Raw genomic sequence first — 22,788 nt, 5'->3', positions numbered from 1 at the left:
AGCCGGGCGGGCGGGCGCGCGAGCGAGCCAGCGGGCAGCCGGGCCGGCGGGCGAGCGGCGGCGGCGGCACCGGCACCCCAGGCCGAGCCGGCGCGGGAGGAGTTCCAGGGCGATGGGGCCGCGGCCGGGGCTGACGCTTTGACAGCTGGAAAGAGCGCGGAGCCAGCGCCTGGGGGGGCGGGAGGGGAGCGCGGCGAGGAGAGCGCGAGCGAGCGAGCGAGCGGGCGCCGGGGAGGGGGCCGGGAGCGAGGGGCAGCTCGGGAGCAGCCGGAGCGGTAGCGGCAGCGGCGGCGGCGAGGCTCGGCGCCCTCTTCTCTGCAAACCATGTTTGCCAAAGGCAAAGGCTCGGCGGTGCCCTCGGACGGGCAGGCTCGGGAAAAGTAAGCCCTATGTTCCAAGTGGCCGCCGGGCTGCGGGCGGGCGGGCGGTGGGAAGCAGGTGGGCGGTGGGGGCGCTGCGCCCCGGGCCCCGGCGCCGCCTGCCTGGCCCCGTCCCCGAGGCCGCGGCGGGCGGCGTGGGAGAGAGCCCATTGTTGGGAGCCGGCTGAGGTTGGGGCGTCGGGGAAGGGGCGGCGGGAGGCGCCGCCGGGGGAGGGGGCACTTGGTGGCCGCGGGGCGTGCCGGGCCTGGGGGTGGGCGAGGTCCCGCGAGCGAGCCGGGGCGGCCGCCCCACTCGGGGCGCTCGCCGCGGTGGCCGCACTTTGCCCACCGGGTGCGGGCAGGGGGCGCGTGGCTTCTGCAGCCCCGAAGGCTCCTTTTGTCCGCCCGCGGCGTGAGGAGTGCGTACCGGGGGCTTTGTTCGGCCGGGAGCGCTCTCCCTTCCCTGCCCCCGGCCTCGCCGCTGCTCCCGTGCCCTCCCGGGCGCCGGGCTGGGCAGGGACGGCGGCGCCGTCTTGGCCCTGGGCTTGGGGGACAGTTGTTTTGCGGGGGGAGGTAGTGAGGGCGGCGCTTCGCTGCCCACTCGAGAGCTCATCTAGACCCTGGAGTCCAGCACCGAGTCCCCGGACCCTCGGCGCTGGGCAGAGGGTCGCAAGGAAGTGCATCGTGACTAGTAGGGAAGCTATGGGGTCCGGGTGGTTTTCGAGTTTGCGAGACTTCAGTGGGTTTGGCCCCCGACGCCACTTGGGAAGTTCAAGTTTGGGGGCTCCTCTCCAGGTCCCCACGGGTTGAGGTAACGCGTCCCCGGACACCCAGCCCCCTGACTGCTTCCACCCGCGGCTCCAGGCAGGGCCGAGCGAGCCGCTCCCCTCTGGCCGGGGCCACAATGGGACAGCGCAGGCAGGGCTGGGAGCCGGCTGGCAAGTCCGGGAGCGACTGCCCCGTGTGATCTGACACCTTCCCCTCTCTCTGCCCCCTGCCCCCTCTCCAGGTTAGCTTTGTACGTCTACGAATACTTACTGCACGTAGGAGCACAGAAGTCCGCACAGACCTTCTTGTCAGAGGTGAGTGGCACTCCCCCGTCGGCCAATTTCCAGACACCCCTTCCTCCCCACCGTTCTTGGAGCCTTTGTTTTCAGGAGCAGCCACTGTGGCCACCATTTTGAATTTTTATCACCTTTTGGCATTTATTGTTAGTTGGTCTCACAGCCTTTTGGCTCCGGGAAGCCCCCCGCGCACCCCTTCCCTCTGCTCCTCTAAGCTGTCTCTGCTCTCTCCTTTCTAGATTCGATGGGAAAAAAACATCACGTTGGGCGAACCACCTGGGTTTTTGCATTCGTGGTGGTGGTAAGTTTGTGTGGTAGTTTTGTGTGTGTGTGTTTTTGTCTTGAGTCTCTGGTCCAAGTGAACAAAGGCGGGAGCCAGGAGCAGACCCCACCAAGCCTTTCCCCCTCCGCCTTGCACAGAGCAGGGCACTCAGACCGGGGCCCTGTGAACAGGGCAGAGGAGGCTGGTGCCTAAAGTTTTTGCCTCCTCTCTCCCCTCCTGTTGAGAGCCTACTAAATCATGCCTGGTGTTTGGATAGAAACTCCTTACTTTTCCATCTCACTCCCGGCCACTAGGCAGGCTCGAAAAAAATCCTTGAAGGATTTTTGTCAATTCTGCATGCTGCTTTAATTAGAGGGAGTGGGGGTGGGGCGGGGTGGAGGGGGATACCAGGTCTGTTTTACAACTGGCCTATCCTTTCTTTTACTATGAACTCAAAACTGAGAGAAAGAGAGAGAGAGAGAGAGAGAGAGAGAGAGAGACACTATTGCGGCCTTTCCAGGCACCCTGAGAAAAAGCAAGAAGGGGCTGCAACTTCCTTTAAAGATACTGATTCAGACTGACTGGACCTTCCTCTGCTCTGTGGGCTGCCCCCCTCCCAGCATCCCTAAAACCACAAAGTTTCATTTTACTGAAAACCTTCACTTGTCGCTGTTGACCTCACAGAGCACCGTTAGTAGGTCGTGAGGGGCTCTCTTATCTGTGACCCTCCCCCAGGCCCCTGGGTCCTGCTGGTGTGGGACCACCTCAGTCTGGTCTTGGTTTGCCTGCAGGCTGCAGGGAGGCTTAAGGTCAGGGGGAGCCAATGGGGAGCCAGTTGCTGTGGAGGAAGACCTGGACGTGTGGTGTGACTGATCGGTGCGGCGTCTTTGACATCCTTTTGAAAAGGAAAAGAGAGCAGAGCGGCTTTGATATTTTGGTGGAGTTCGGGAGAATGGAGTGCCATGTCTTGGGATCTTAGCGCGTTTACCTGACCGCCAGCTCAGGTTACTGTTTCAGGTCTCTTTGAAATGCAGGGGGGTGACGTGTCTGTTCTGCCTTGTGCAGGGAAAATGAGTTTTTAATTACTTCAGCCAACCTCGGAGCGGCCCAGTGTTGGAGGCATTTGGTGTGGCGGGAGGATTCGACCTGTTGGGGTGGGTGATGGGTTTTCTGGGGTTGTGTTTGGAGAGGAGTGTGGATTGGTTTGACAGGTCTGAGCATCAGAAACTTCGGTTGCAGAAACGTAGCTTTGTGAGTAAAAGTTACTTCGAAGGGGCTGGGGAGTTTGTAACGTTAGAAATCTTTGGTGTGTGGAGGAGTTGATCGAATACGTGCAGCTTTATAGGACAGAAAGCTTGAGCTTTCTACCAGCTTGAGCCCCCCTCTGCAGCTGGTAGAAGTCCCCGATTTTCCTGTTCTATCCATCATCTTCCTGAAACGTCTCCAGCCTTGTCTGTGGTTCTGGGCTCCGGTCGTGGTCTTGTTAGAAAGTGCCTCATGATTTGACACTGAGCAAATGACCCCGGCCTTTGGGGTGGGTGGAGACGGTGGGGCTGACCCAAAGAGGGCCAAGCGGTGTTCTTCATACACCTTGAGTGAGATGCCCGGGTGATGACTGGCAGAGCTGCGGCTGAGATGCTTTCTTCTGTGCTGGCTGTTGGCAGCAGGGGCAGGAGCACTGTGGCAGGAATCAGATTTCTGCTCTGGTGCCCATTGTACCCTTCAGTCAGCTTCCATCCCTGGGCCTTGGAGAGGGTTTCTAAGGCCTCATGTTAGTGCAGTGACTACCCCGTGTTTTGCATAGGGTTTTACTGGTCGATAAAGGACTTGTATGGATGCTCTCATTTAATGCGAAGTGTCGGAGTGACCGTATAAATCATGGAGGGGGATGAGGCAGGGATAGCTACCGCCCCACCCCCTCCAAATCCCTCCTTTGCCGTACCGGTGGGTAGGTGCCTCTCTGAGGAGGGCTCTCTATTTCAATATGAAAGGACAAGATACGTGGTTGACCTTTGGCTAAACTGATACTTGTTCTTTGGTTGGATGGGGTGGGGTGGTTCTTGCATAAGAATAACTTGGGGGAGGGGCCTGGCTGGGAGTGGGGGTGAGGTCCAGAAGAGTTGGGGGTATGGGTTCCTGGAATAAGAACCTATAAGTTTCCTTTATTGGCAGAGCCACCCAGTTGGCTGTGCTTATGAGTCATAGTCCTGACTTTGGCAATTTAACCTTTTGACTGAACGCAAGCAGCCATTTGGGGTTCGGGGGTGCGACAAAAGGAGCACAGATGAGACGCCTGGATTCTCATACAGATTCCTACCAGTCCTGCCTGGGCAGCCATGGGTGGGTTGTACTAACCTGTCTGAGCTTCAGTGCTCCCTGTATAAAGTGGGGGTACGTCTCCTGTCTTAAAGCACCGTGGTAGTCGCAAGCAGAGCCTTAAGTGTAAGGCATTTAGCACACAGTAGGTGCCTGATAAATAAGAACTATTCCTCTTATTACAAATAGCTGGCTTGCTGCAAGAGGTTAGGTCCATTTTGTTTCCTAGGCCAACTTTGCCCAACGAAGGCTGGGAAAGAGGGGGTTGAGCCTCGGGGAGACGGGGTGCTGTTCACACTGAGCATTGTGCACTTGCCGTTGTGTACACAAGTCATAATTAGTAACCTGATCTTATTTTATTTTTCAACTTGCAGCGTATTTTGGGACCTTTACTGTGCAGCTCCTGAAAGGCGAGACACTTGTGAACATTCAAGTGAAGCAAAAGCCTTTCATGATTACGTGAGTAACAAAATTTTAATCCTGGCAATAATTACAGGGTTGGATAGCTCTAACTTCTTTAGGACCAAAAGCAAGCACACAGCCAGTTGGCAATGGCTTTTGTTTTCTCCTTGCCTTTCTTCTCTGCCCACCTCCTTGCTGCCCTCGCCCCGTACCCTCCTCCAGCACCGTTCCAACTTGGTGAATGGTATTTCATAATGTGGTAATTATGCAAACGCGTGTGTAGATACCTATCTGCAGAATTAAATGGCGTTGAGCAGGGCTCAAGTGCGGTTTGTGTTCAGAGTGGACAGTTAACTGGGAGGGGACTGAGTTTGGTGTTGGTTTAAGAAAAAATGACCACAGCCAAAAAGCAAAAAAAAAAAAAAAAAAAAAAAAAAAAAGAAGCAAATAGGAAATGTGTGTTTTGGAGTAGAAGGGGTGTTGAGTGAGAATTTGGTGAAATGGACTTTCGCCTTACTCTGCAGGAAGTGATCTTTCAAATTACGTTTTGGGTGTTTGTTTTATGTTTGGTTTGGTGGGGGGCTCATGTTGTGTCTACTGAGAGGAAGGATACGTTGAAGTCCTTGGCTCGTCCATAATCCTGTGTTCAAAATATTCTTATAAACATGTTTAATGTCATCACGTTGTAATGCTTTCTGTTCTATCATTCACCCTCTACCTGGATGAGTTTCTTGAGATGTATGAAATGCTTATAGGAGAGATGCCTGCCCCGTGTCCATCTTATATGGCAGTCCCCCTCAAAAAAGAAAACAAGGGGGGGGGAGGCTCCAAACCTGGGTTGGTGTCAGACATTCTGATGAGATGAAACAGGTTAGGATCTTCTGGGGGGAGCTGGAAGTGTCTGGAGGTCTTCCCAGCCTCCTCTCAGTCTGCTCCCGTTGGCCTCACACGCCTGCACCGAAGAGGCGGTCTGTTTTTGTCTTTGAAGTGGAAAGGAATAGTCCCCTAACTCTGGGGCATGGAAGTTGGCTTTCTGAACGTCACCGGGGCCCACCCCCTTGGCCAGGCCATTGCGTCCCCTGCATGCAGAGTTTGAAACTGGCCTAGGAGACCAGAACCCATCTGGTTGAGTTTCACAAGTGGTCAAATCCCATTACCATGAATATCTTTATGGTGAAAATTTCCCGTAACACGAGGAGTCAGAGGCTCAGCTGGAGGCGGTCTGGATTTGAGAATATTCAATGTGATGAAATTCTGCCGTGACTGAAAAGTTAATGCCCTTGGAGTGGAGTGCCGAGGAAATTCACCAGTTCTCATGCCCTCTCCAGGGTGGAGGATGAGAAGCTGGCGAAGGGTACTTGGGGCCGAGTAAACTTTCAGTAGTGAAAGGTGAGGTGACTCGTTCCCTTGTGATGTGGCTCTGGGAACATCCAGGAGCTGGAGGTTGGAGGAGGAGGAAGAGGCTAAGAGGTGTATTAGTCATAGAAAAATAGTTGGCGAATTTGACCTTTCTACCTAGTAAAAAGTCTTGTGCTTTAAACAAAAAACTATGGACAGCCAGTTCCTGTGTGGCCAGCCTTCTATGGCTATGCAAATGGTTTTATTTTAGAGTGGGGGGATGGGTAGGTGTGCCTATTTCAAGCCCGTATCTTGATATAGGTGTCTGTGCCACCTTTTGAAGCTGCCTTTCAGAGAGGCTAATGATTTTTAACTACGTTCAGTGCTCTAGCAAGTAATGTGAGACCCTCTTTGGCAGTTTGTGGTTCCGCCTGCCACCTTGAAACAGCATGGTGGTTGGGAAACCTGGCTTTCAGTAATTTGTTAAGAAATGGCAGCAGAATTGTGGTAGTGATTTCTGAAGTTGCCGTAGGCATTGAGAAGACGCTATCAAGAGATGAGGCCCGGGATTCGCAGATTTTAGGGTCCAAACCCCTTTTCCTGGATTGGCATCCACCTGCTGCTGCTCTGTGGCCCGAGAGAGAGTCAGATTGAGTGGGAGGAGGGATGGAGTGATGAGTGGGGACAGAAGGAATGTCTCTTTTGTGAAGGAGTTGAAGAGGTAGCCTTGAGTTGCTGGGAAGACGAAGAAGCAACTGGAAGATTAAGAACTATTTAAGAAAAGGGACTCTTACCGTCCTGCTCAAATCTTCATGTGTTCTCTGCGTTCCCATGGCTACCATCTAGTTAGTGCATGTTTGCTGTTGCTAGAATTATTACTGCCGGAGTCTCTTTTCTGGACCCTTGTCTGGAATGCATGCTTCTCGTACACGTTCACACTCTGTCCGTCTTTTACGTTCTCTGTCGTGGAGGATTTTCAGGATAGTTTTTTGTGCACTCTGATCGCTCCTTAATCTCGGTGTCTATAAAAACCACCTATACAAAGCCTCTGTTGGCGGCTTCCCCTGTGCTGGGCCCTGTGCTGAGTGCTGTAGGTTCGGTGACCCTGGGAGGGAAGGCATGTTAACTCTGTTTTGCAGATGGAGAAACTGAGGCACAGAGAGGTTAATTCACAGCTGGTAGGTGGTAGAATGAGGATCTAAGCACAGGTCATCACTGACTCCAGAATCGGTTCTCTTACCCGCACAGCAGCTCGGCCTCACAGGTCCAGGGCAACACCTGTCCTGACTATCTTCTCCTTCAGGGTTGTCTTTCCAACCACGGCTTGTTAATCTTTTCCATGCCAGAGACCATTCGTCCACAGAGCTATTCATCTCTGTAGCTCACAATACCTTGTACATAGTAGGCACGCGTGCTAATTAAATGAAGGAGTGAGGAACTACATAGGAAAGGAAAAGTAGGTAATTTGGGGTCGGTAAGTAACCTGGTCTGGAACAGCCAATGGAATACTGGAGGGGTGTTGTTTCTTTCGGTGACTTCATTTTCACTGGGTGGTCTTGAGCCAGGTAATTGAATGTGGGTTAACGCGTTACCTTAAATCTTTGTAGAAGATGAAGTGCAGCATAAATACGAGTGCAGTAACTGGCCTTTCGTTTTCGATCAAGGAGATTCAGAGATTCTCATGGTTTGTGGGGGCGTCGGTGTGGCCCGGGTACCAGGTTGGGACCTTGATGAGTCGTGAGTAGTAAGTGCTGGACGAGGAGTGCGTGCCCGATTCCCGCAGAGCCGGGAAGGGCCTCTGTCCGTCGGAAGGTCCTGGTCTCGGCTCTCTGACGGAAGTAAGTGGTTTTGTGTTCTGGCAGGTTGCTGATGGATCAGGGTGATCTCAAAGGCTCTTCTCAGGCCAAGGCCAGGCCATCGGGCCCGGAATGAGCCGGATGACTCAGCGGGGAGGGGGTTTGAATTTTCTTTGAATTGGTGAGTTTGTATTTGAGTCACAGTCTATTTTCTCCCACACATCTGGCCACTTCAGGTTGCTTGGCTCATTGTTCATAAGCCCGAGTGCCCTGATGCTGACCACGGGTGACGTGGAACATGGGGGGACGTGGAGCCCCGGGTGGACTTTCCTGAGAAATGGATTTGTCTGTAGTCAGGAGAGCCCCGAGGCCGTGGAGGAGGCTCCCAGGGCCCCTGCCTGTGGCTTCCTGGCTGCTCCCCTCTGGCCGGAGCAGTGGTTCTGAGAGTGTGGGTGAAAGCCTGTGCGGTCCCATCGGGCTTTCTTAGACGTTCGTCTGGGTTCCGGCCTCTGTGGCGCAGACGTTTCCACATGGCATCGGTGGGGTTGGTGGACGTGTCTTTGGTGTCTTCTCAACCACCAGCAGTCCTTCCCCTTCTGGTGGCAGCTAATATTGTGTTTTCCTTTCGGAGGCCAGAAATGAGTGGAGCAGATAAGGCCCTGAAGCGGAAGGTGCTGAAGGGCAGTGATGGGTTCACGCACAGCTCCTGCTGCTGTCCTCCTCACAGTGCTTTTTCAATACGTGGCTGTGGTTTGGCCTCACCGCTGCCTGTCGGTCAGGTTTTATGCAGGTCTCGTCCCCATTTTACAGATGAAGAAACTGAGACTTGGGGTTTCGATGCTTTGTCGAAGGGCATGTAGCCAGGCAGTGGGAGGGAGGATGCTTGCTTTGGACTCAGAGTGTGCCCATACACGTTCGCTGAAGAACTGAATTTAGCAGAGAATTGAACTGAAGTTCCTGAGGGGTGAATTGCAGAGTCCCCGGCGGAGGTGGGACCCGAGCTCTGAGAAGGGAGTTTGTTATGGTGCGCTGGGAAATGTGCTAAAAGCGATGGCCTTTCCTTCCAGATAATGTGTGTTTCTCCACCAAGGAGACTCTTTGTACATGACTTCAGGAGGTTCACGGGCTGCTGCCCCACATTCCAAACCCCCCTGTGGTCCCCAGTGAGGAACTGGGGTGTGTAGTGGACAGGGAGTCCCATGACCTTGGCTGGTCTTACGCCTTTGTTTCCCTACTCTGAAGACCTCTGTCATCGGGAGCCCCTGAGTCCGCCTCTCTCCGTGGACTGGCTCCCTCACCCCTGTGCTCCCGCCCAGCTGTTCCCCCTCTTGACCCCCTCCACCCTCTTCTGTGAACCTGTCTCTCCCGGCGGGTTGGTTAAGCGTCCTGGGCGTGCATGGGAGTGGAGGTATTTGTGGCTCCGTGGCAGGGGTCCAGCGTCCTTGGTGGGTTTGAAATAGCAAAGTGATATTTGAGAGGGCTCTCCTTGGATGTGCTGAGCTGAGGTTCCTGCCAGGCAGGGAGTGTCCACGCCTGCCAGAGCCTTTGGGAGCTGGGGCACGAGAGGGTGGCCGGGGGGCAGCGATGGGAGGAGAAGGCCGCAGCTGGGCTCTGGGTAGCTGGGGGAGCGCTCTCCCCGTGATAAGCCAGGGTAGCTATCTGCCCAGAGGTCCCGACGAGTTCACGGTGTTGCCTTTGGCTCTGACCCTTGGCACCCTTGTGTGGCAGATTATGAAAGCAAAACGTACACAGTCGTTTCTTCCCCCGCTCCCTTTGGAGCTTAGACTTCGTGTCGCATCCTTTCTTCGGGCTCCCCCGCCCCCCGCCCCCCGTTTGCTGCAAGTCCTCTTCACCCCCCAGAGGCTGCCAGACTCCTCCATCGGTAGCTAATTAAACACTAAATGAGTAACTGGAATTGCATTTTGCCAGAACCCAGGCAATGCAGCCACTTTAATGGGTTTCAAGTGGCAGCAAGACCCCAAATTGCAAATCTTTGCCCTTTATTTCAAGGCAGGAGTGGGGCGGGGGGAGTGGCGGGGACCCAAACAAAGTTTTTGGCAGTGGTCACTTCATTTGAACTCCAAGACCAGCCGTGCGCACCAGTCTTTGCATAATGCCATCTTTGTTAGCTAAGCATTTGCAAACTTGGACCGAGAGCCAGCTCTGTGCCAGCCCCCGCTCTGAGGGAGCCGGGAGACACCCGGCTCTCCCTGCAGCGTCCCTTAGGCTGTCTGAATTTTCCAAGGGAGGCCGGTTCTCTAATGGGGACTTGAGGCCAGAGCCGCCTTGCCCCCTTTCCTCGACCTTCCCACCTCCGTGTGTGAGTGTGTGTGTGCGTGTGTGTGTGTGTGTGTGTGTGTGTGTGTGTGCGCGCGCGCGCGCTTAAGTCTTAAGAGGGAGAAGTGGAAGGGAGGTGTGTGTGCTGGAGGGCCTGTCAGCCAAGATAACAGAAATGTTACACTAGCTGTAGCCTCTACTATAGTGTCTAGAGTTTAGAGTATTTAGAAAAATTAATCTTTTTTAGTTTGGTAATAATTCTGACCACGGCACAAGTACTTTAGACGATTCACATAAACTTCGTTAATACATGTTGCTGGGAGCTTACGGCAAACGGACAGTAATGACTGTTTGTTTTTGATTCGCCACGGTAATGGGGTTTTCGGTAGCCTCGGTGAGATGCGTTTTAGGAATGTTTCTTTCTGTGCTATGCTTTTATTTTCCTGAGCCTTGAATCCTCTGGATTTGAAGGGTTTGGGCTCTGACTGGCAGCTGGGATGCATGCACACCTGAGCTCCAATTCTCACTCTCGTTTCCTGGCAGGGCAGACTTTCAAATACTCAGTTTTCCCATCTGTAGAATGGGAAAATGGTGATCCCCTGCTATGGTGGTTATTGTGAGAGTTAAGTAGATACATGTATATTATGGTTGTTTCTCTGTGGCTAGTACTTGGTGATTTTGTTCCCTTTCTCTTTACAGCCTTAAAGCCCCCCCTTCTCCCCCCAAATTTTAATATCATGGAGAAATTAGCATATTTTCTGGGAGAGCACGTTGACCATAGGGAACTGGACACTTGAATTTCTCAGTGATGCTCTCGGATGCCCGGGCTCCCCTGACATCTCGTGGAGTCCTCCCTCCGTCCCAACTGTCTTGTCTCACCTCCACACCCCTGCATGGGGGCAGAGCAGGCTCGTGCCACAGGCTGGCACTGATAAATGCTCCCCTGAGGTGTCAGCGCGCCTTATCTGTGTTGGACAGAGGGGTCCTGTCCCACTCCCACATGTCGCTGCCACAGAGCTGGATGGTGAGACCCAGAGAGCTGGCGACTTGGCCTCAGCAGAAATCTGAATTAAAGTTTCTGCCTCATACCACTTGTTAGCCGGGGTCGGGGTGGAGGTGGGGGGGAGGGGGCTTCACTTCTTGAGGTCCATCCTCTCGACTGTGGAACAGGCGCAAAGGGTTGTCCTTGCTCAGCCCGCGTGGGAGTTGCTGGGAGGAAGGCACGCGCTGTTGTGCTGTGAAGTGCTATGTCAGTGTTTATGGGGATGAACAGGTTCGAAGCCCCTGAGCTGGGATCTTGTCATTGTCTTCTCTGTGGGAATGCTGCCCTGGCCGGCCTTCGGCCTCCCCTGACTTCTGATTGAGGGCGGAGTTCCGAAGAAGGGCCTAAAGGGGAAGGTGGGCCTGAGAAAGGTGCATGGGAGACTGGCCCTGGGTGCGTTGGTTACTTTCTCTTTCCCCTTCCTAGGGTGAGCTTTAGGCCTTGGTCAGCTGGCCCCAGACAAGGAGCAGAAGACACCGCCGAATTTCAGGGTGTTGATTTAGTTCCATCGTTGAGTGCCTGCTCTGCTCACTGCCCAGTTGAAGAGACAGATGTAGCTCAGGATGTGATAAGTGCTTAAAAACACTTGTGCAGAGCGATCTTGTTCTTTGGAGGGATGGACGCAGAGTCAGGACAGGTGACAGGAGTCGGTAAACAGTCCCACCCTGGGAAATATATTCAGTGCAGGTGATGGAACCAGAGGTCACCTAGTCATCTCACACGTAGGCAAACTGAGGCTCAGAGAGGAAAGACGCCCCAGGTCACCAGTAGGATTCAAACCTGCAAACCCCATCAGGGTCCAGGACTCTTTCCTTTGCCCTGTGCTGCCTTGCTGCACTTAACAAGCTGTGCCAAGTGGGCACCTTAATTAACCTTTCTGTGCCTCAGTTTCCTTAAGCCAAATGGGGTTAATAAAGTATACCTGCCTCATAAGGTTGTCACGAGGATTAAATGAGTTTATGCGTGTGGGCATACACACACACACATACACACACACACACACTACATGTAGCCCCGGACACAGCGTAAGTGCTAAATAAATGTGCTATCATTCTTAGTATCTCACTTGTGTGAATCCTGACTCTCTGATGGCCAAAAAGGGGACAGGAGCAGGGGTTTCGGGGTGAGAAGTGTGAAACATGAACCACTGTTGGCTTGCTCACAGGTTGGTTAGCTCTCTGGGTCCCGGGGTTTGCGTCCACCTTCTTCAAGCACACGCGTGCTTGTGAGGCCGAGATGAGACCACGTGTGGCTGCTCCTGGCCAGCACCTGGCCCGTGCTATTCAGTCACTGCCCGTTTTCTCCTCTTCCAGCCACTGCTCTTGCTCCAGGAGTCCGGAACTGTGCCCAGCCCCCTCTGGCCCTTCCCTTCGGTCCCTACTTGGTACTGCACCACCTGAGTGGGTTTTCTGCACCTTTGCCAGTCAGCCCTCTGTAAAGCGGGCAGTGTGGCTGCCTCCACCAGGCCTGCCAGCACCACCCTCTTGGGAACATGCCCTTTTTTCCTTTATCCCCCCCAAGCACTTTATGTCTTCCTTACTCACTTGCTACTTGCTGCCCGGAAGGAGAGTGATTGGGGGTCCAGGTTGTATCTCTTCCCTTCCTCCTTCCCGATGGGAAGTTCTGAGGACAGGAGCCCTGACCTTCATCCCTGTCTGTCTCCCCCGTTCCTGGGGCCTCTGGCAGAGTCTTGAATAAGCCCCCAGGTTGGGGAGCTACACTCTGGGCCTTGAGAAATGAGAAGGGTTTGATCCCTGCCCAAGGATCAGGCGTGTTAAATACGCATTTTAATGGAGATGGACAAGTGGCTCACGGTAACTTACTGTTTTGCAAACTGAGTTGTGACCCATTAGTGCCTTGTGAAATCAACTTAGTGGGTCAGATGGGCAATTACAGAAAATGAAACAACTGTATCACAGAAAGTAAACATAAGTATTAATTTGGGAAACTTGTTTTCAGGGATTTATGTGCGCCTATACACGAACGAACGTGTGCGCTGGGTTGTGATGTGAAATTTGCCTTCTTGCGGGTCTCAGTCTAAACTTGGAAAGCCACTGGCCTGGAGAGGCTGAGGTCGAATCTTGGGACCCACAGGTTGGGTGACTGAGGCGACGGGACGAGCGATTGCTGACCTCAGTTCCCTGATCTGTAATAAGGAGGGAATCAGCCCCACCTCCTGGGGTTCTTGAGAGGGTTGTCCCCCCATCTTGCTTCCTGAGTGGTGCCTGGGGGGCGCTCCACACCTCTGCCTCTGGTGTTCAGTGCCCCGTGTTGCTGGGGCATTGAACACGCGTGGACGGTGCTCAGCAGATGCTTGCCAGATAAGCAGGAGCTCCCACTTGAAGTCTGCAGCTTGTCCCTGCTGGCTGGCCTTGGGCAGCTACTCCTGCCTGCCTGCCCTTGAGGCAGGGGGCTTCCCCGGCCCCCTGTGGGGGGTGTTGTCTGAACATCTGCAGGGCTCAGGCTCTGGCCACAGCAAGAATCTTGAGAATAGGTCTCAGGGCCTCCTGCCTGACCCAGGTTGGCCCAGCCTCCCAGACCCCCTTTCCCCTCTGGGGGACAGCTGTTTGCATAGCTCGCAGGCAGGCTTTGTATCTCCTGCTCTTTGTGTGTTTGGGGGAAGCGCCTGACATTTCACTTCTGTCTCCCAGTCCTCTGACCTTAAGAAGCACGGCTGCTCCCTGCGGCCTCCGTCTGAGGTTTTCTTCTGATCCTTCTCTCCCCGTCACAAAAGGCTGTTTGAGAGAGCAGGCTCTGGGGCGGCAGACCTCCCCCGCGCCTGGGGTGTTCGCTGCAGCCTTGCCAGCTCTCTTGGGACGGACAGAGTGTGGCTTTGCAGACTGGCCTGGAGCAGCGGCCTGTTGCTGGGCCGTGAGTCCTGCTTGCTTGCTGTGTGAGCTGGTCAGTGATGGGGGGACTAAAGCTGTGTCGTGGACAGTACACAGGGTTTGGACTTTCAGACGGCCTCGGGTAAGTCATTTGGCCTCTCGGAGCCTTAGTTTGTCCGCGATAATGAAAATACGTAAAATAAGGCCCGACTTTTTTTTTGCCTCAAGCTTTTTTTTTTTGAAGTCGGGTGAGAGCAGTTGAAAATCGTTGGCAAATTGTGGTCCCCATTTGAGAAGGCTGTTTTAAATGTGAACAGGCCATCACCTCATAGAAACGTGCATGAAAAAGGAGCCTGTCTATTTATAGACGGGGAAACTGAGGCCCGGAGCCAGGTGGTAACACAGCAAGTCTGTGGCCAGATGGGCCCTTGATTCCCTGGGCAGCCACTGACGTTCGCAAACCTCCACTTAAGAGGTTGGCGCCTGCGTCTGTGTCTGTGCCATCCGTTCGGAATTTTGCAGCTTTCTTTGGGAGATGCCCTGGGCTTCCCGTGGCTTTGGCCACCCGGCCTGTGCCGAGGGGGCAGACGGCCCAGTGGGCAGGCCTGGTGTCGGGCGTGTGCACACTGCCCTTCTTTTCTTGCTGTCTTTTAGAAGGCTTCCAGTAGAAAATGTTATCCTCTCTCTGGAGGCCCTTGCTCTTGGCAGCGCTGCCCGCCAGATCCCGCTCGGCGAGCCCACTTGTGTTACATGAGGCAGCGCCGGGCCCACAGCTGCGGGTCTCCGGGCCGGTGAGCGGCTTCAGAAGGGGATTTTACAGCATGACAGGGAATTTCAGCCACCGCGTTATCTCCGAATTGGCCAATTGATGGTTTCAGCAGAGCCTTTCAGCATCGGGGAAGTCAATACAATTTGAGTTAGTTGTGATGGCTGCCACTTTAAATACCTCAGTGAATTTCTGTCAGCGAGCGAATGCGTGGAATAGGGAATTGCAGAAAACTTGATCACCAGCGTGCTTCAGTCGATTCTGACCCCAAGCTACAGAAAATGAACTTAAACCGAGTTGACTGTCGCCGCGTACTTTCTCTGGCATTGTTTTGCTCGCCGCACCTTCGTCAAAGCAGCTTGAAGAGATGAGACGAGGTAAACTTCACTGTGTTTGAGCCTGGCCCCCGCGGTTAGGGAGCGATGGTCTTCCATGGGGTGTTGAGCCATTGGGAGTCAGGGTGGCGGTTTCTTGCTGAGGGATAAATTACTAAACGACGGCGTTGTGGCTTAATGAACCCTTTATTTAATTAAGGAAACGGTTGTTTATTGAGCATTTACTGTGTGCCAAGACCTTTAAAAGTGTTCTTATTCCCTTCTTACCCCATTTGGGCAGCGTCGTGAACAGGATTTTCTTCCCATTTCATGAAGGAAGAACTGATAACAACAGCAAACAATTACTGAGTGCCAGCTGTATGCCAGGCACTGTTCTAAGTGCTTTAGGTTTTATCTCAGGTCATACTCAAAACAGCCCTGTGGGTTAAGTCCCATTTTTCTATTTTGCAGTGAAGGAAACTGAGGCACTGGAGGGATTCAGCACTGTTGAAGGTGGACTTAAACTAAAGTGCTCTTCACTGCCTATCACGTTGCCTCCCTAAGAATTATTACCAGATTTGACATCTTTGCTCCCTCATTAACTGATGACCCACTGCCCAGCCTGGGGTGGTTTGGTACTGGGACAAGGAGGACTAGGGTGGGAAGTGAGTCCTGAGGAGGATGGGCAAGCCCACGCCCTGCCTGTGGGTCGTATGGTACCCGCCTGGTGCTGTGCCTCTCCGCGGGCAGAAGGACTGGGCTGGTTTTCTGTGACCTCACCCAGGAAGAAGACATCAGGCTTTGGACCCCGTACACCTTAAAGAAGAGTTTCCCCATTTCTTCACTCCCAAGGCCTTCTTGTATTAACCCCCTGCCACCCACTATGGACTCCAAACAGATTGCATGCATTGAGTCACCACTCATTTTGATGAAGAAATAGGAACAACAAGAACTAGTATATCGTTGCTGATAATAGAGCTTCTTCTTAGCTCAGGGGAACCAACGTGAGCACACCAGTTAGGTGGAATTCCAGTTCAGAAAAAACATTGGGAATTTGGATTCCAATTCAGTTGAGGCAGACCTGATTCTTGCTGAGCTCAGAAAAATACCAGCAATTCTCCAGGGGCCCTAAAAGTTTCAGGAGACCCGAGTCCACAGGCTGGGGACCTCTGGCTCAGTGCCGTGCTTCTCACACCCATCTAGCAATGTGTGTGTAGGGGGTTCCTTTTGGCTCTGTTCTGGGATGGCCAGGGGTGGGCTCTGTGGAGGGAAGTCCCTCATGATTTCCTGTGGGAGCCTGGAGGGTTGGAGGGCAGAGTTCACACGAGGTCATCCCCTGCAGAGCAGGCAGTGCAGGCAACGCTTTTAGATGCAGGATGGGTGGCCCAGGGCGTGAGACTGAGTAGAAAGCTCCCATCTCCAGAGGATGCTCAGAGTCCCCATCCCTACAGACTTGCGAAGGCACACGTGTTCACTGCTCATCTTTCTCAACCAAATTTCCCCGCTCACTGGCTGTGCGGCCTTTTTACTGGCCATTGTCTTCCTTCGGGGCCTCAATTTCCAAATGTGGCCCTTGGAGACAGTGAGGGATACAGACGAGATTTCCGAAACAGCAGTGACCAGCATTTATTGCACATGTGCCCGGGGCACGGCTGTGCGTGCGTATGACATTTAACCCCCCACACTCCACAGGGTGAGTCTGCTTTTTACCCTGTTCCTTGAATGCAGAAACGGAGGCTCAGAGAAGTGACCTCGTTAGCCCATGGCTACAAATTCATCAAATAATGGAGTCAGGACTTGAACCCAGGGCCCCCTATTCCTTGAACCACACTGTTACTTTAAGAAACTTTTGGATGACTTTGCGAGATGGGGACTTTAGGGGGGAGATGCACCTCGTAAGTATTGGATCATTTTAGGAGAAATCTATAAACGTGTGTCTAAAAAAAAAAAAGATGTGACAGTTTGCCTCCTAGTGAGATGAATGCAGATAAACCTATTTTGACTGTTAACTTACTTTGTTGCTTAAAAGCCAGTGACATGTAGCATTGAATTTATTTCCCTTCACAATGTTTAAGTGTTTGCCACTTCTTGAGTGACGTGTGTGAATTTGGGAATTGCCTGCACTTTGGGGATGGAGGCCGCCGTGTGCACGCAAGGATTTTGCCTTGAGAGGGAGCTGAGGCAGGTTCGTGTGGCGCAGGCCGCAGCCGAGAAGTGGCTGGAGAGCCGCGCGCTCGCACCTGTGTCTGAGGATGTCGATGGAGCCACAGTTGCTCTGAAGTTGGGGTCACAGTGGAGAGCCGATCGCAGGAGTCTTTGTGACTGGAAGCCTAAATATTTATTCTGTTCTGTCCCTAATGAAAACAAATTGTCAACAGTTGTTCAGTAACTGACTAAATTAAAATCTGTAATTAGTCAATTAGATTAAAGAGTTGGCACAACCTGATTGTATCATGCTGGTTAGGTTATTAAGAGAAAGGGTGTGATTTTTAATTACTGAATGCTAATTTTGACAGTTTCAAATAGAAACAGACGTGTTTTTTCCCCCCTTTCCCTAATTCTGAATGGCTTGGAAAGTAAAGACACTCAATGTGCAAATTATGTTTTTTTGAAGGAAAAGAATCCGAGAAGGCCCTTCTGCAGAGTAGTGGGGGGTTTTAGTTAAGAGGCCACACTGGGTTTCGGTGAAAGGGCCTCCCTTTTTTGAAGGAAGGATGGCCTGGCGTTTGGCAGCTTTGCTTTTGCTTTAAAGGAGAAGTTGATTTTGGAGTCACTGAGTTAGAGTTCTTTCTAGAGTCCCCCTTAGTCTGTCACCTAAGGGGATTGAGATCGGGCGCGTTCAGGGTGGTATGGCCGTAGACCTAAGGGGATTTTCTGACCAACACCTAGTAAGTTTAGGCAATAGGAGACGGACTCAGTGAGGAAATAAACCACTGTGTCTATATATTAAGTGTGGTGGGATCTCAGACACTAGTGCAGGCGAATAACAATATCCAACTTTTTATAAAATATGGTCTTACTCTCTCTGGGCAATCCAGCGAGAAGGACGGACGGGATGTGAATGTTCTTCTGGCCTCTGCTTTAGGGCTGAGCAAGGTGAAGAAGAGCTGGGGCATGGGGAAGGGATGTCTGAGGTTTGGGGTGTTGGGGATGGAGGGAAGCAGATAGGCCACAGGAAGAAGGGAATTTCTGTAGGTCTAGTGGAGGGTGGACAGAGAGGAGAGGGGCGTCTAGCTTGGGAGGATAATGGGATCAAGTAGTAGGGGCCAGTTTGTGGATTTAGAGGTATAGAAAGCCAGGCAGAGAATTGAGGATGAATGGGGCAGGCCCGTTTTGAATTTCAGCGAGTGCTCTTTCCATTTTGTGTTTCTGCCGGATGCCATGGTGTGGTGCCTCCCCTGAAAACATTGAAATATGGGTTATCCGTATCCTTGGCGCTAGGGATAAGGAAATCTGAGCTGCTTCCAGCCCCTGACCCCATAATACAGCCGGGGTCCCCTCATCTGCCAGAAGGGGCCTCCAGTCCCCTCACCCTCTTCCCAGCTCCTGGGAGTTCATGATGGGGTCAGCTCTTAGCTGGAGGGCACGAGATATTTTATTTGGAGGGCCTTAGAAGAGGCCCAGGGGCCTCTACAGGGAGGCCACCCAGCCCTCACTTCTCCTTGCCCAGAGTCCTGTGGGCAGCAAGAGGTTGAGACTCTTCCCTCCAGGCCCTTGACTGCTGGGCTGTGGGCTCTTGACAACCCATTGGGCAGCCTCCCTGTCTTGGGGAAAACTGCCCCAAACCTTGTGCCTCCAGGAGCCACTCCCAATGGCTTCGTTGGTTCAAAGCACAGCCTCTACCTTCTTTCTGCTGGCTGTGTTTTCCAGGACACTTTTGGGAAGGAGCAGTTAAAATAGCCTCTAGCTTTCAAGATTTAACATCATAGTGGCTGGTGAGCCCTAGTTTTGTGTGTGTGTTTTTTTTAAGAAAGCAGCTTTGCTTTTTGGGTCTGGGTCCTAATCCCCTCTAGGCCTTGACTCCTAGTGTACTCATCGTTAGGCCTTTGCTTAACTTCTGTGCCTCAGTGTCCTCACCTGTTAAATGGAGATTGCATTCAACTGGCAGTACTGTTTTGAGGTAATGATGCAGAGCATCCTAGAAGATGCCCCGTAAATATTTCGGCATGACGGCGTGATAGGCTGAAAGGTAGCCAGTGTTCTTGGGGAGGGGGTCTCTGCCTAGGGAGCTATACTGGAGTATGTTCAGGCACATGAGTAACAGGAGCAGAATAAAAAGCAGGAAGTATTTGTAAGTGGTGGATTGGTATATATTCTGAATTTGGAATTCCTCTTTCGGACTCAGGATCCACAGCCAAGGTTAAAAAAAAACGCATGAGAGGTGGAGGAGGTGGTGGTGTGTGCGTGTGTGCGTGCATATATGTGTGTGTGTGTGTGTGTGTGTGTGTGTGTGTGTGTCATGGCAAATAGAAGAAAGGAAGTGACAGCACTAGGAGAGAGTTTATTTTAAAAGCTTCCCCACTGATAGATTTGTAGCTCTGGGTAAATAGGGAAGCTTGTAAAACTTGATTCATTTTCTTCCTGATGTCTGTTTTTGGTGGGGAGTCGAGGTGAGGACAGAGCCAGCCATGGGAACCCAGTGCTTTGAGGTTAGAAGTGTTTGTCCCCAGTGCACCCACATACAGGGCAGAGCAGTCAGTGTTCTCGCCCTGCTCCCTGCCCCCAGAGGATCCTTCCCTTCCTGGGACGGAGGAGGGCCTGTTGCTGGGGGTCTCATTTAGGGATGAGCAAGGACTTACCGCACTCAGGACGACTTCCTACTTCCTTCCTGGCCTGCGCGGCCCAGAGCAGATCGGGTTTGCTCTTTTCTTTGGCGTAGGAGACAGGTCCTCCCCCGTCCCTGTCCAGGCCTGCTCTGGAGACGTGGACAGGCAGCTGGGACATCCTTTGGGCTGCAGCAGCTAGGGTGTGTCCTCAACTGGAGGCCCAAGTGAGCTGTTCAGGAATTAGAAGCTACTGCTGCTGGGAAACCACTGCAGAAATGGAAAGGTGGTCAGCCGGGAAAGGTGAGGAGGTGGCGGACTTGGTACATTAGAAAAAAATGTTTCAGGGAATTTTGGAATATTTCTGTTTTGTTTTGTTTTTCTTTAATTTTTGAATTTTTTATTGATTTCGGAGAGGAAGGGAGAGGGAGTGTGAACCTTGGGACTTTGATACCAGCCAATTGCCGGGCTGTAGCTAAGGAAAGAAAGGGCCAACCTCCCCACCTCAGGGCCTTTGCACGGCCGCTCTCCTTACTTGGCGCGCTTCCCTCGGTAAAGTCAGGGCCTGACACCTGATGGATACCAGCTCATATCTGTGGACTGAAAGAGAGATCAGGAAGTACAGGAGACTGCCCACCTACCAGGGCCCGTCTGGACATTTGAATGGCTCCCTAACGTCTTCATGCCCTCAGAGCAAGGCCAAGTTTGGCTGCTTGGTTTGAGCTCTGGCATTGGCATTTGCCTTTCTTTTCTTTGTCTTTTTTTTTTTTTTTAATGGGAATGGTGCACAACTCAGGACACCAGTTCCTTGATTTTATTTATTTATTTAAAAATGTTTTGACTTCAGAGAGGAAGGCAGAGGGAGAGAGGATAGAAACATCAGCGATGACAGAGAATCATTGATCAGCTGCTTCCTGCATGCCCCCGACTGGGGATTGAGCCTGCAACCAAGGCATGTGCCCCTGACCGGAATCGAACCCGGGACCCTTTAGTCTGCAGGCCGACGCTCTATCCACTGAGCCAAACCGGCTAGGGCTGCCTTTCCTTTCTGAAATAGGTCTTTGACATACCGATGGAGCTCCAGATTGAAGGGTCCTCGGAGATGTGTGGGAAAACGCTCAGTTAGCCCAACCTTTTGCCAACTGACGGGCCTCTCAGGCTGCCAGCCCCGTGACTGCTGTCTTGCCTAGTTTTTGCCTCTTGTAAAGGGGGTTGGGGAGTGGGTGGGCCGGCGTGGGGTCTGGAATCCTGAGTGCCGCACTCGGCTGGTGTCGGAGTGGAGTGCTAACCTCGGATTACGGGAAATAGCCCGCTTCTGATTCCTCTAACTCTCCTGCGTATCTGGGAAGGAACATTTTACCGTTTGACGCCCGTATTTCATGGATGGTGGCGATATCCGGCCACGCAAGCCTATAGTTGACCTTTGTATTACCCGAGAAGACTCCTGTTTGCTTGGCTGAGGGGGATAAACAAGATTCCAGGGGGTTGCCGAGGGTGTTGGTGCGGGAGGTGGCTTCTCATTGTGAGTAGGTCTTATCTGCTCCTCAGGCGGGGAGGATCCAGCCACACCCTGGCCCAGGCGCTTCTTTAGTTCTAAGCCGGCCAGTCCGGCTTTTCCTAGGGCTTGGAATAAATGCTCACTTCCTGTAAACCCCCACTTCCCTATTCGAATGGATCCCAATGGGAGAACAGTTTTATCCAGAACCCACCTGGGGGGGTCCGAGCAGGTACTTGTTTATCTCAGATATTCATCCCGTCACTCATCACATTAGTTGATGCCTCTGAAGGGTGGCTACAGAGAGGAGATGGCAGAGTCTTTGCCCTTACAGAGCTCGAAGATTCCTTCCCTTTGTCTGGGGTTTATGTGTTTTAAGATGCTAACGGTGCATCTTTAAATGGAAGATACATCCTGCCGGGTCAGATGAGCATGTCCCCCAGGAAGGGGACATGCATTGTGGTCTCCCCTCAGGGGACGGCTGCTGTGGCAAAACCGGTGAGGTTACTCTTGCCGTGGCCAGCCCTGGCCTCCTGGACACCGTGCTCTGGTTCAGTGATTTTTGGACTGGTTGCTCTGAGTTAACTGAGGATTCACTTCCTTCTCTGTAAAGTGGGGGTAAAGAATACCTGGTGGTCCTGGTGTTGGTGTGCGGCTACGTTTGGAGAAAGCAATGACTACACCCTGAAGACAGAAACGTTGGACCGAAAATGTTCTTGTCCAGCTTGTTCTAGTAGACATTTAAAAAAGGTAGTCATTGGGAACATAGATCCATTTTAAAAACTTGGTTACTGGGAACATAGACCTGTAAGAACATAAACTGAAGGAGTGAAGGATATGCTAGTTTTAAGGAAGCTTTCAGAAGCCTACGTTCCCTCAGCCCCGAGTTGATGTTTGTAGGCTTTACCAAAAACCCAAATCTCCCTCCTCATGGTTGGGGGTTTGGCGGTGCAGCCAGGCCCCGGATACCTCCTGGCCAGTCTCGGCCCCCTTGTCCCGGCCCCCTCAGAGGCACAGGTGCCTGCCATAGCGCCACCCTTCCCGGTGAGTCGGCGCCAGTGCGTTTGTCCTGGAATATCCCTTCCCAGGTGAGGGCTGGGGTCACAGCTTCTCAGGAAGCTGGTGTTGGCCCCGGCCGGAGCTGCCTTGCAGACTTGAGATACAGCTGGCTTCCCCCCTCCCTTTTTTCTTTCTGAAAATGTGTTTAGCGCTGAGCGTGTGTCACCCCAGCATTTCTCAGGACAGAGGACAGGAGCTGCCGCTGCCCGCAGCGGAGAGACTGCTGCCCACGCAGAGCCGACTGTGGCCTGATGCTTGGTCTAGAGATCTGGCAGGCCAGTTGCGTGGGGCCCTGTCCAGGGTGTAATCTGGACTCCAGCCTTTGGTATGGGGGTGAGGAGGAACCATAGGGAGGGGCCGCTTTTGTAGGGAAAGGAAGAGGAGAGGAGGGGGGGGAAGGTGTGACTTGGCCTGTCCAGGCCACAGAAGGGGTCACCCCCCTCTGAACAGCAGCATTTGCTGCTCTGACTTGATGCAGGGGCCATGGCCACCACCAGCTTGGCCGCCCAGCCCAGACTCCACAGGAGGGAGGCGCCCAGACCCCACAGGAGGGAGGAGCCGGGAGCAGCCTTCCCAGCCTCTGTGGCTTGATTGGCCCAGTTCCACTTTTCTTCCTCTGGATATAGGCTCTTTACCACTCCCCAGGCCCCCATGGACCCCACTGAGAGACCAGACTCTCTCTCCCGGGGCCCCAACGATTGAGGGAG

General features: G+C 53.0%; 1 protein-coding gene across 2 annotated transcripts in view; it reads left to right on the top strand.

Moving 5' to 3' along the window:
* Positions 1 to 160: 160 nt before the first annotated feature.
* SSBP3 (single stranded DNA binding protein 3) overlaps positions 161 to 22,788 on the top strand; it is a 146,194-nt gene continuing 123,566 nt past the window's right edge. The window contains exons 1-4 of one of the 2 annotated variants that reach the window (XM_079776659.1): positions 161 to 380; positions 1,369 to 1,441; positions 1,663 to 1,724; positions 4,376 to 4,460. In XM_079776659.1, coding sequence (XP_079632785.1) covers positions 325 to 380; positions 1,369 to 1,441; positions 1,663 to 1,724; positions 4,376 to 4,460 — 276 coding nt within the window. In that variant the 5' untranslated portion in view covers positions 161 to 324. The remainder of the gene's footprint in view (positions 381 to 1,368; positions 1,442 to 1,662; positions 1,725 to 4,375; positions 4,461 to 22,788) is intronic. The other variant, XM_079776660.1, reaches the window with a different exon arrangement.

Source organism: Cnephaeus nilssonii (assembly GCF_951640355.1).
Source record: "Cnephaeus nilssonii genome assembly, chromosome: 7".
NCBI lineage: Eukaryota > Metazoa > Chordata > Mammalia > Chiroptera > Vespertilionidae > Cnephaeus > Cnephaeus nilssonii.
The sequence above is the reverse complement of the archived record's forward strand: the minus strand, read 5'-3'. Positions and strand labels throughout refer to the sequence as shown.